General features: G+C 36.6%; 1 protein-coding gene across 1 annotated transcript; it reads left to right on the top strand.

The window, feature by feature from the left end:
• Positions 1–8,040: 8,040 nt before the first annotated feature.
• On the top strand, positions 8,041–11,998 carry LOC140140504 (neurotrypsin-like). The gene is made up of 4 exons (XM_072162262.1): positions 8,041–8,050; positions 8,200–8,333; positions 11,349–11,574; positions 11,751–11,998. The coding sequence occupies exons 1-4, from the start codon at positions 8,041–8,043 to the stop codon at positions 11,996–11,998; spliced, it is 618 nt and encodes a 205-aa protein (XP_072018363.1).
• Positions 11,999–13,689: the final 1,691 nt, after the last annotated feature.

Consider the following 13,689-nt stretch of genomic DNA (forward strand, 5'->3'; position numbering starts at 1 on the left):
TAATGTCCATCATATTCTGACAATGTTATGTTAGTGTATAATAAAATCAGAATCTTGGTACTGTGTAGTGCCAAAATAATGTCCATCATATTCTGACAATGTTATTTTAGTGTTATAATAATATCAGAATCTTGGTACTGTGTAGTGCCAAAATAATGTGCATCATAATCTGACAATATTATGTTAGTTTTATAATAAAATCAGAAACTTGTTATTAGTGCCAATATAATATGCATCATATTCTGACAATATTATGTTAGTGTTATAATAAAATCAGAAACTTGGTACTATGTAGTGCCAAAATAATGTGCATCATGTTCTGACAATATTTATGTTAGTGTTATAATAAAATCAGAGTCTTGGTACTGTGTAGTGCCAAAATAATGAGCATCATAATCTGACAATATTATGTTAGTGTTATAATAAAGTCGCACTGAGTTAAGGGAATAATGTTAAGCCCAAAGAATAATATAAATGCACGTATGCAAAAATTTCAAGTAAAAATTCAAGTATATACTACAATAAAATAATTATAGTTGAATTATGTCGTGTTCGTCAGTTTCTTTCTATTTTGTTTATTTCTGTTTTGAATATTTAATATTGATATCATGTTAAATACACTGTACATGTATAGGTAACTAAATTCATTTACACATTGACAAGATTTTTGTTTGTGAACAAAAACCAATTCAGATGCAAAAATAACCTGCCTGCAACACTCACTCACTCACACCCCCACTCACTCACTCAATCACTCAATCACTCAATCAATCAATCAATCAATCAATCAATCAATCAATCAATCAATCAATCAATCAATCAATCAATCAATCAATCAATCAATCGATCGATCAATCAATCACTCACTGACTCAATCATTCACCCACCCAACCCGTCAACCCCTAACCGTCTCACTCACTCATGAAATAAAGTTATAATATAGTACCCAGTTTCAACCATCGTATATCAGTGGGAGCTGGTGTCCTAATGGTGAGCGCATCCATCTCGTGATCAGAAGGTCGTGGATCACTCCTCCCTACGACCCGTATTTCAGAAAATATTTAACCATCTTCCAGTTCCAATTTTCATAAAAAGGTAGGTGGTCAGATTTGAGGCCTATACCAAAATAATCCAGTTCCCAAGTTTTGAGGTAAATTGCACTAGCTGTTTTGATGTTGGAAGTAAAAATGTGTTTCGCAACAGCCCATACAACGGTATGTGTGGTATACCACAGTTGGGTACGAGGCTGCCACTTTTCCATTCATAACATCTAAATGGAATGTATTTTAGGCCTAAAATTTAATTGAAATTTAATATGAGAAAAATATGAGCTTTCTTCTGATGCCAAAATCTCATATTGACAGGAAAATGTGGGGGATGATGGTGTCGATCAGGTCAACCATTTTTTTATTTTTAAGAAAAATAGCGTATATGAAAATTAAAATAAATACTCTGCCTTCTAAACCAGATCAATTATTGTAACGCGATTGGGTATCACCAATCGTTATGATGCAGAGTATTCAAATATTGACTGCTGTGAGGGGTATGGTTAAGATTATAGGCCCAAGATGATCTCAAAACCATGCGCCGAGGGTCATAGCATGGTTTTGAGATCACCGCGGGCCTATAATCTTAACCATGTTCCGAATACAGCTGTCAATATTTGTTTTATATACCGAATGAATACGTGGATGTTGCGATTGCGCAGTTTGACCGGGACGCACGTGACCGGTCCATAGTTCATGTCCATGGACCGGTCCATAGTTCATTTTGCGGGTTAGTTAAATGACTGCACTTTTAACCAATCAGATGACAGGAATCTATATATGAGGTATATAATTAATTATATTCCTTTATCACTGTTTATATATCAATATGGCGCATATTGCTGTGGACGTTTGCTTTTTTCAAGTTGGGTTGTGTGCCAGGCGTGATTTGTATTTATCATAATTATAGTTGTCTTTTTAATTGTAACATTTTTTGGGATTGGTAAACTATTATTTCGTTCTTATTAAATAGATTCAGTTTCCTCTTGAAACGAGCAATCGCCCCCCCCCCCCATTTTATTATTGTTATCATCATCATTATAATAAATAGTTCTGGTAGTGGTGGTTGTTGTGTGTTAATTGTAATATTTCTATATGTGCAATCATTGTATCATTTTGTTCATAAATATTTATTGTATGTGAAGATGTGTGAATATGTGAAAATAAAAAAAATCTGAATCTGAATGATTCTGAATCTCTTACCGATCGATTTGATGCATTTAACCCCCTGGACACTACTGGTCATATTACAACATTTCTGATTGGTTGATAACTTGAAATGCTCATTTCAATTGCCTATTATGACTAGGCATTGATTATTAACTATTTATGATAGCAGGGAATAAAAAATATATTCATGATTGTAAATTATTGTATTAATACCCGCCTTGATTGGTACAAAATAAAGAAACAATATTCATTTTGGGCAATCGGCAGGTAGTTCTCATGCAATTGTGAAAGAAAATAATTCTTAGAGGCTGGTCCAAGTGATTTTAAATATTTTATGCAGAAAAAACTCAAAAAATATCCCATGTCTATGAACAATAAAGAATATAAAGAAACATTTTGGCACAAATATTTTTTAAATTTTAGAGGCCAATATCATTACTTCGTGTTATTTTCATTATACCCATGATAATCACCATGGCGCCGTCGTATCTATGGTAAAGTAAATTAAAATCAAAACCCTGACGTAATGTATTGCGGAAAAATCAGGAAACGACACGACGACACACACACACTCATGTTCGTCGAACAATAGGCGCCATTGGTAACGTGTAACTTACGATAAAAATAAATATTGTAAACAATAGTCGTAATACCAATTTGAAGCCTACGGGCATCTTAATTTGTAAATCATTTGTAAAATCAGAGGATTATTCTCTCGCACAGGCAGATTACACGTAACCATGGTAACCATGGATTATGGGCTATTCCATTTGAAATCCATACACCCCCTATGAAAGACACGTCCTTAATCTCTCACATAGGGGGTGTAGATTTCGAATGGAATCACCCGTTCAGGTAATACCGTTTGAAATTCACACTCCCTGTGTAGATGATTACGATCATGTCTTCCATAGGTGGTGTATGGATTTCAAACGGATTAACACAATAGGTTTTCCTTGTCGGTTGCTTCTGTTTATTGCTTTATACCAATGTTTTGTGAATCTGCCAGTGGGACCGTCAGGACAGGTCTTCTGGTTAATATTCTTTAGATCTTTGTACATCCCTTTTGGGGTATAAAGGAAACTGAAATACAAATCGGGTTGTTAGGATAGTGTGACGAGTCTAAGCCTACCTTCTATACAGATGGCTTCTACTTGCAATACACATTATAATGAAATTATCTTGTACATCATTACACGTGTATTTATACCTGCTCTGAGTTTTAACAACATTGCAAATGGTAAGTAATCACCATTAATTGTGTAATTTTGTTGCATACAATGACTAAAGCCATGTAATATGCGGTCTTTTCAGATGAATTTACCGATTAATTAGGCAATTCTTGGGCAAGCTTGAACACTCGGAACGCTAGTGGCTCCGCGATAAACACACGCGCGCATAGCGCGGTACAGAAGAAAGTATACAGCGCCTTACATTGCGTACACGCTTAGTACGCTACATGGACGCAACAGGTATGTTTGAGTTGGGCCAAGAATTACTTAATTTACGTTTGTTAATTTTTTTAACCTAATTTGTTTTGGAATATTTGTAATGTTTACACATGTCCCAACCATAATGTACGGTATAACTGTCAGGAATTGTTTCTGTCCATTCCAAGCCGAAATAACAAGACTAAGTGAAAGAAATCCCACTGGCTATTGTGGTTGTTGAACGTGGCAATGCGACTTTATGTCGAAATTGCTCTGTTTACTAGTACCTACAAACACAAGGAATTTGGCTGATTGTTTTCTCATGGTAAAAAAGGTATGTACACCAATCCGAGAAGCGTTTACTGTATTTGGTCCTCTATTGACAGCAACACAGATGTACCAGAGCGTAAGATTTATTTGTAATTCAATACTCAAGATTGTGTATTGAATATCACTGTTGTGTACATTTATTTTATTATTTATTTATTTGGCTTCATACACTGGTTACAATAACAAATAACAAAATTAGATAAGAGATGGATAAATATATTGCACAAAGTAAAAGTTTAAAAGACATATATATATACATGTGAATAAAACGCACCACGGATGCAGCACATGTAGGAGAGATACCAGTGTAGAGGATTGGGATGAACAGGTGCATATCACCTCTAAGACCATCCCACCTCGAGATCAAAAATTTAATTAAGACACCCTACAAATAGCACATCTGCATACGGAGACCCACGTACAAATGTCAGCCGGCCGAAAATTTAACTCAAAATGAGAATGCAAAAAATTAACCACATTGCTTTTAAAAGCAGAAAAAGATGAAGAGGATCTGACACTAAGGGGAAGCTGATTCCAAATTGGCACAATGCGGTTAAAAAAACTGGACTTAAAAGCTTCCGTTTTGCAGAAGGGGATCCTAAGGCGCAAGGTGTCACATGTTGATCTTGTGTTGGGACGTAATAGATCGTAATTGTCAGACAAGGACTTGTAAAATAAACACATATCAAGTTGCTCTCTACGAAGCGTGAGGGGTAACATACCCAGATGTCACAACCGCTCCCGATAATACAGATCAGGATAGTGCATGAACTTGGTAGCTCGCCTTTGAACACTTTCGAGACACTGAATATTGTGTCTGGATGTACCACTCCAAAGGCAGCTACCAAATTCAAGATCACTCCTGATCAATGAATTATACAGGGCTTTGATGATTTTTTTCAGGTGCCTTAAAACCAACTGTGCGCATGATGAGACCCATTTTTTTATTGCACTTTTTACCAATCTGTTAATATGGTCGTTCCAATCAAGTTTGGATGTGACATCAACACCAAGGTCTCTGACAGATTTGATTGCACTAAGTTTTGTGTTATTCATAAAATAATCAAAATTCACTAACAAACGTTTCCTTGAAACAGTAATGACTTGGCATTTTGAGGGATGAAAATTTAATTCCCAAGTATTACTCCATTGAACAAGATGATGAAGATCTTCCTGAAGCAATTTGCAATCATTGACATTTTTTACATTATTGTAGGTGTCACATGTTGATGTACAATCCTGGGTACAATTCTGCATAGCACACAATTAATAATGGATGGAACCCCGACCTTGCATGTGTGACTTCTAACAAAAGGCGCTGGTTCCCGTAGTATTTCTCATTCAAACTAATTCAATGCACGACCTCGGAGTTACCTGCATGACTTTGGCGGGTTAGTTTGAAACAGTCATGGTTGCACATGCAGGTACTTCTTTTGAAAGTCCTAAACAAGGTATAGCAGTCGATGATAGGATATGCAGCTTATAGAACACGGATACCCTCTATTGGTTAATATTTTTCAAACCTGACTTTTTTTTGCATAATAAGTTTACACATGTCCCAACTTGGAATCGGCCAAATATGTTGTCTTTGTAAGTCAACAGAGCAAAGTTCAACATAAAGTTATATATTTTTTATTATGACTTTATATCTTCCCATAGAACTGCATGCTATTAATGGCCAAAATAACCAGTGGGATTTCGTTCACTTTACCTTGTTATTTTAGCTTAAAATGGGCAGCAACCCTTCCCGGCAGTTAGTTATTACTAATATTATCACAACATTTTGAATAAAATAAAAATTTCACTGAAATCGTACATTATGGCTTTAAAGTAAAGTAAAATGAAAAGCTGACGATAATGCATTAAGGTAAAAATGGTAGTTGAACAATAGTTGTCGTTGGTAACGCACTGCTTAAGATAAAAATAAAAAATGTAAACAATAGTCACAAAACCACTTTAAAGCGTGGAAGCATTTTAACTTGTCAATGGGCAATTCCATTTAAATTCCTCACTACCCCTGTGGAAGACTTAGCTAAAGTCTTCCACAGAGGGAATAGAAGTTTCGAATAGAATAGACAATTGGGTGACTTCCATTTGAAATACTCACTCCAGTTGTGGAAGATATAGGTAAAGCCATAATACAGTGGGAGTAGGGGCTTCAAAGTGATTAACTATGACCATTTATATTTGAAAAACCTACCCCCCTGTGGAAGGTATTTCCAAAATCTTCCACAGGGGTAGTGTGGATTTCAACTGGAATAGCCAAATCTTTTGATAACCTTGGATAATAGACTATTTTATTTGAAATCCATACACCCCTTGTGAAAGATATGACCTTAATCTCACACACAAGGGGTGTAAATTTCAAATGGAGTCACCCATTCAGGTAACCATGTTTGAAATTCACGCTCCCTGTGTAGCAGATTAAGGTTAGCAACTATTTGAAACTGTTGCGATTTGGTAGTTAACAGCATCTTGCGAATGGTAGTGAGCTTTGGCAAAATTGCATTGATCATTTTATAGCGAGTACGTAGAAGAATTCAAATATCACAGTTATACTTTTGTAGGTCTTGTGGTTCTTGGGTTATGTTGTAAAGAGGGTGAAACAACAACACTTTTGTAAAACGTACATAACTCATTCACAGCAATAAATCAAGCAAGTTTTCAAAGTATATGATTTGTAGAATGTACTTTTGCAAAACTTTAAGGTGTTATTTTTCAGTAATATATTGAATTAGATAATGAAAATCGATTTTTTTTTGCCTGCTTCGACCAACAATACCTTAAGATCATGTCTTCCACAGGTGGTGTATGGATTTCAATTGGAATAGCACAACGGGTTTTCCTTGTCAGTTGCTTCTGTTTATTGCTTATACCAATTTAGTGAATTTGTCAGTGGGACTGTCAGGACAGGGCTCGATTCTGGTTTATGTTCTATTGGATCTTCCTTTGTACATCCCTTTTGGGGGAAAACTGAAATACAAATCGGGTTGTTAGGATAGTGCGACGAGTGTTATCATGCCTCCGATACAGATGGCTTCTACTTGCGATACACATTATAATGTAATTATCTTGTACATCATTACATGTGTGTTTATACCTGCTCTGAGTTTTGACAACATTGCATATGGTAAGTAATCACCGTTAATTGTGACGTGCCATGTCAAATGGAGACACTTTGGGCTGGATCGTAAATTGAGAAATAGCCAAATATCTGTCCGGGTGATTCTTTCATAATTTGGGTTTGTTGCGAATTTGTGATGGTATTAATGTTTAAATATTGTCTGATAGTTTCAGACCGGAATATAACCGGCATCTTGTATTTTTAGACGTTTTTCAAGGTAATTCCTACTCTCAACATTGTCAATAATATTTTTAAAGACCGATATCTCAATTTCAATATCATAACTTATGAACTCAATATCTTGGCTTATGAATGTTCGATTTCATTGGAAAAAACGGCGTTGTGGAGCAAACTATCTCTTTATTTAAGATATGTAAAAACTTCAACGTCCGTAACGTCCAAAATTGTCTCCTTTTGACATGGCACGTCACAATTATGTAATTTTGTTTCATACAATGGTTAAAGCCATAATGTGCGGTCTTTTTAGATGGATTTAGTTGGGTTTTTTTTAATCCGACTTGTTTTGGTCTATTTGTAATGTACCAACTTCCACCATAATGTACGATTACATCAAATTTAAATGTTGTAATTCTTTACTCAAAAATGCTGTCAGGAATTGTTTGTATCCATTTTAACCAGAAATAACATGGTCAAGTTAAGATACCCCACTGGCTATTGTGGTCGTTTAGGGGGTTTTATTATTATTATTTTTTTTTTTTTTTGCATTTTGTAAAAATGAGAAAAAAAATGGACAAAGTGGTATGCAGAATGAAGGGGCAAATCTTCTCGTTCTATTGGTCATGTTGGTGGCATTGGTATCAATGTAGCTTACACGCTTTTAAAGGTAGAAGCTAAAAAGTGGTACATGTCTGAAAGGCAAAAGTTCATCAAATTAAAATTCCATTTTATTATATATATTAAAAAATTATGCCGTTAATGCATGCTTGATAGTGCAAAGGCAATCGAATATATCAGAAGACAACAGTTTACATCAACATTATTGTTTCGATTGGTAGTAAAAGTTATTATTTCATCAATATTATCTTTAAATCTTTACCTTGATCGGTTTCTGTTCTTGATCAATGTGTGTGCACCACAGCTGCTCAGGTCCGTTTAGTTGATGGTATTGACCCCAACGAGGGCCGAGTTGAGATATTACATAATGGCGAATGGGGTACAGTTTGTGATGATGATTGGTCTAAGCAAGATGCGATCGTAGTATGTCGACAAATAGTAAGTGCACACCGACGCCGATACATACCGTAAAAACTTGATAGTTAGCATATGTGCTTACTATCGAGCGCTTTTGAAAACATGAAATTGTACGCAAAGTCCGGTGCTTTATCAACTGAGCTAATGGGGATGAGACAAAACTTTGCAGGTTTACTTGTTCGTATATAACTACGTGTATCGATGATTTGCTCAAAACTCTACACTTTTGTGGATGTGGCTCTTCATGTTTGCATGTTTTAAAAGCGCTCGATAGTAAGCACATATGATAACTATCGAGTTTTTACGGTAACCCGGTTTTTTAAGCCCAAAACTGAGAACTTGTCAAGTTTTGGCAGGGGTACACTTGCTGTATGTCCGTTTAACCATCCGCGTCCAGAAAAAGGTCGGATTTCTTGTTATATGATCTTTTATCATAATTATGGCGTCGTTATGGCTTTGAGGTTCGTACTTCTTGTTATTAACATTCGACGTTTAGCATGGTAGGGTCCATCTTTTGAGTTTGCTGCAGAACAAAAACTCGTGATAGCCAACACATTCTCTCAAAAAAGACAAAAAGAGGTCATGGAAATGGAGTAAGCAGGAACCAGATAGACTACATTATTATTCAGCCAAAAATGGATTGTGAATAACTGTGAAGTTATCACTAAGATAGACATTGCTAGCGACTATCGAATGGTCAGGGCAACAATATGCATCAACACTAAGCTTCCAAGGCTCAAATTAATCAAAAATTAAAATGAGAAAAGAATTAACATCTTGGAGTTAAAAGAGAGGAAAGAGGAATTCCACCTGAGGTTGGATACAAGATACGACCACCTAACAACATCTCCTTTAGAGGAAGCAGCAAGTATAGAACAATCAAAGAAACAATTTGGAATCAAATCAGATGAGAATAAAACAATTGAATACCTTAAAAGAAGGAAAGTTCTCAGAAAAATAACGATGAGGAGATTGAATATGCTGAAATGGTATAAACAGTAAGGAAAAAAGAGAAGACAAAGAACAAGAAAGAGAAAGTATGCAAGAATACTCAAGATTGTACGAAGTGGAAAAGGCCCAAAAACTATCATAAAACAAGGCCGCAAAAAGTCAACAAATTAAAAAAAGTAAAGCACAAAGATGGAATTGTCACATCAGACAAAATTCTGCTAGAGTTCTACCAAGACCTGTATACTTCGACAAAATCTCAAGAGAAATGCAAACCAACTTAGGACCTTAAGGCTACGCGATGTATTGTTGGTCGAAGCAGCCATTCATTGTCTCAATCAATATATTACTGAAAATAACACTTTGATGCTTTGCAAAAAATTCATTCTACAAATCATATACTTTGAAAACTTGCTTGATTTATTGTTGTTAAAGAGTTATTTACGTTTTACAAAAGTGTTGCTGTTTCAGCCCTCTTTACAATATAACTCAAGACCCACAGAACCTACAAAAGTATATCTGTGATATTTGAATTCTTCTACACATTCGCTAATTATTTAAAGCTCTGAGAATGGCTCATATAATGAGATTGAAAGACTCATTTTGCTTGATCGCATCACCAATGCCATTGTTGCCAAAGCTCACTGCCATTCGCAAGATACAGTGAACTATAGGGTCCACAACTTATAAGTTCCCCCTAATGCTTTTTGAAAGAAATCGAAAATTATTTAACGAAATGTAAAATTGTAAAAAGTTATGTGTTAAAATGTGTTATTTGTAGTGTCACGGATCATTGCGTTCGGTCACAATGGTTCATTATGTAAAAAAGAGGCAGTTTTAAAAGTTGCACCTCAGCCCATAGGAATCAAATTTCAAAGAATACAGTATGTCAGGCCTGTTCATGTGTTTGTATGGAAATAAACCTTAACGTCTAAGATATTCAGTAGAGAATGTGCACTCCTACACTGTTAACAGGTGTGTTACAACGTCGGTGCATGCGGCATTTGAAAGTCCGGATCCGTTGCTGGTTTCAGCCAGATTTACTATTGACATCTCCTGACGAACACGTCGACGATTTTTCACTTCTCCTGTCACCTGAAAATTTCTTGGTTTTATAGACTACCAAAAGGCATTTTACTCCATAGAGCATACTGATATTATGTTTGATAAATTGAGAAAGATCGGAATAAATGAAAGTTACATCTGCATCCTAGCAGAAATATACACAGATGCCATCGCCAAAATACACATAGATAATGTTTCCAAGGAGGTGAGAATAGAGAGAGGAGTGAGTCAGGGAGATACATTGTCAACAAAGATTTTCACAGCAGCACTGGAAGAGGTTTTCAAAAAATCCAACCTTGATGGAAAAGGAATAAACGTCGACGGGGAGGTGCTATCGGATCTTAGCTTTGCAGATGATGTTGCCCAAACAACAGCATATGGTAGATCAACTGAATAGCTTCTGCAAAGAAAGAATACATGTTGGATTGCAAATAAAATGCACAAAGGAAAAACACAGTTTACGACGAACTTTGAGACAAAAGAAACAGTCACAATAGCGAATCATCAGATCATTTTTTTTTCCCAAAAGACATATTTTTTGGTTTTTTTGAGACAAAAATTCATATCTTCAATACGAAAGGTGAAAATTTCCAATTGATCGTCGGATTTTCATCCCAACTACACACACTTTAAGTACATTTCGAGGACTGTTAAATATCAAAAATATCAATTTTTAGTTATTTGTCATATATAAAATGTGTATTATATCGCAAATTTCAAAAAATCAAAACTATTTGATATAACAAGGACATTCTTCGTATTCAGTGTGCAATTCGATATGTCTGATGTGCTCTCATGTCCCACAAAAAATAATGCCCAAACGCTCATACCAGAGCACTTAAATACACAGCTTTCGGCTGAACCACTAGCATGCTAAGTTAGCATATGACAATGGCCAAAGGTACCAAAATCTGAATTTTGATGATTTTTACGATCGTCCGGATGAGCAAATCACTGAATGGGCCTTTAACGTCATAAACTTTAACCAAACTAACCATACTACATGATTTATTTGATCGTCAGATGGGAATACATCATGGTGTCTTACAGGCAGAAGCGTATTCCAGCGCCTGGTTTGGTCAAGGTTCAGGAAACATTCTACTTGATGACGTTCAATGTACCGGCAATGAGAATTTCTTGAATGAATGTAGTCATGCTGGATGGAGATTTAATGATTGTACACATGAGGAGGACGCTGCCGTTATCTGCAGAAATGGTAAAGGAACTTTGTTTAAATTTCAAGATACTAGTAAGTGATAGATTTCTGAACTTACAATAAGGTGTGATACAATAAGCATTTTTGACAGGCCTCAGAGAGGGCGGCAAACACTTTGGGCAAGTCAAATCTAATTTCACAAGAACTATTTGGATACAATTTGAGTGAATACATACAGTTTTGTATTTCCATTTCTTTATTTGAAATAGATACTTCCACTGAAGTCCGTTTAGTAAATGGCACTGTCCCTGGTGAAGGTCGCGTCGAGGTGATGCATCACGGTGAATGGGGCACAATATGTTATGCTGGTTGGACATTAATGACGCCGCCATCGTATTGTGCCGGCAGCTTGGTTGGTTTGGTGTGGCTGAAGGTCATGGCAGTGAGCGATTTGGTGAAGGCACTGGTAACGTATTTCTGGATAGCGTTGAGTGTAATGGTACGGAGAGTAGGTTGACTGAATGTCAGCATGCAGGATGGGGAGTCAGCAGCTGCGATGGACGGCATGGACGTGATATTGGCGTTATTTGCCGAGACCGTGAGTAGTAGGCATTACTGCACAACAGCAATGTTTTTAAACAAATTGCCCGTTGCCGTAAATTGGACCAGTTACTGCGATTTATTCTGCATTCGGTCACGTGATACCGATTTAACGGGCTCAGGGCAAGATCCCGGTTGCAACATTTGCATCTCTCATTTGGAACAGCCTAGTACCGATCAATTGATTGAATTAATATAAATAAATAGGCCTACATATCATAATCGTGCTATTTTAATTATTCTTTGTAGATTATGAAATATGTGACCTTGATATGGCGGACAGTGTCATGACAATAAATCCTAAAGAAGTCCTGCGCTTGGCTTCGGACGGTTTTCCGGAAAATCCAAATAAAGAGCATCACGACTTTTGTATCACTTTTATTACCTCAAGCGGCAGTGGCTTCTTCAGCATAAAATTGTTGAACACTGATATGTCAGCAGAAGATTCGTTGGGAATAGGCAATGGCATATATCCATCATTTCACACAGTAGTCTATGGTTTAAGTAACCAAGCAGGTACTCCTGTCAGGGACAATTATCCACAAAGTATTGCCCTTATGGATAATATTATCATCGGTGGACAAATGTGGGTCTTATTTGCAGAAGGCGTCAGCGTCGGGCTTGAGTTGAATCAATATGAAACTGCTACGATTGGGTTCATGATTGAAATCACTCGTCGAATTTCTGGTATATGTAATGATTCACCTAATGGTGAATATGGGCTCCATAATATTCCCACCAGCAAACAGAGGGCGCGGATCCTTAATTCTTGTTGGGATTTCAGAGGAGGGATCTCCATTCTGTGCGTGAAATTATTCAACACTAGAGAAGCCCATGTGCGCCATTAGGCGAATCATTACTAAGTTATTTTTATATATCATTTCAAAACACTTACATAAGGTACTGCGCCATCACCGGGCGCCATCAATATTCACATTTAGTTAATAATTATTCTACAAGCATCAAACAACCGTATGCTAACGGGTTCAGCTTTATGACAATCGCACTCCAGTACTCATAACATCCACACCTGCACACACATCCTCCACCTTATAATAAATCTGACAATTATTATTGTTAATACCTTATCCTACGCCTACTTCCAATATAATAGAGCGGACAACCTAAGTGCCCATGTGAGCTATGATCGTGGTCTGTACGGAGGCAGCGTAATGATTCTGATGCACTTACCCAAAATCATAATTATGATTTATTCAAATTTTAAATAATTATTACAACACAATATGTATATTTATTTCACCTTTTAGAACCAGATCAGTGCGAGCATGGGTATATGTGTGAAAATGTTTTAGGCGGAATTGTATGTCTTCGTTTAAACCAGTTATGTGATGGTTACAATCATTGTCCGCAGAAATCAGATGAAGCTAACTGTGGTGAGTCCCGGGGGGGGGCACTCACATTCCCCAGCTATACGGGTATGTGCCGCGGCGACGACCCCCTTTTTCAGAGCCGCTAACCGTTCCTTAGACCCACTGAATTCATTGATTGCCGCTCTTGAAGCCCCCACAATTTTTCTAGCCGTTCCATAGACTCTCAGATCACCGATCTCCGCTCTCATTGGCATTTTGATTGGCGTGTTTTCTGTCC

This window comes from Amphiura filiformis, chromosome 19 (assembly GCF_039555335.1).
Source record: "Amphiura filiformis chromosome 19, Afil_fr2py, whole genome shotgun sequence".
Taxonomy (NCBI): domain Eukaryota; kingdom Metazoa; phylum Echinodermata; class Ophiuroidea; order Amphilepidida; family Amphiuridae; genus Amphiura; species Amphiura filiformis.

What these genes read in the sequence shown, in the direction of transcription:
- LOC140140504 (XM_072162262.1), top strand. An exon ending in TCGTAGTATGTCGACAAATA is followed by an intron (nt 8,334 to 11,348) that starts GTAAGTGCACAC and finishes TTTGATCGTCAG; the next exon opens with ATGGGAATACATCATGGTGT. An exon ending in GTTTAAATTTCAAGATACTA is followed by an intron (nt 11,575 to 11,750) that starts GTAAGTGATAGA and finishes TATTTGAAATAG; the next exon opens with ATACTTCCACTGAAGTCCGT.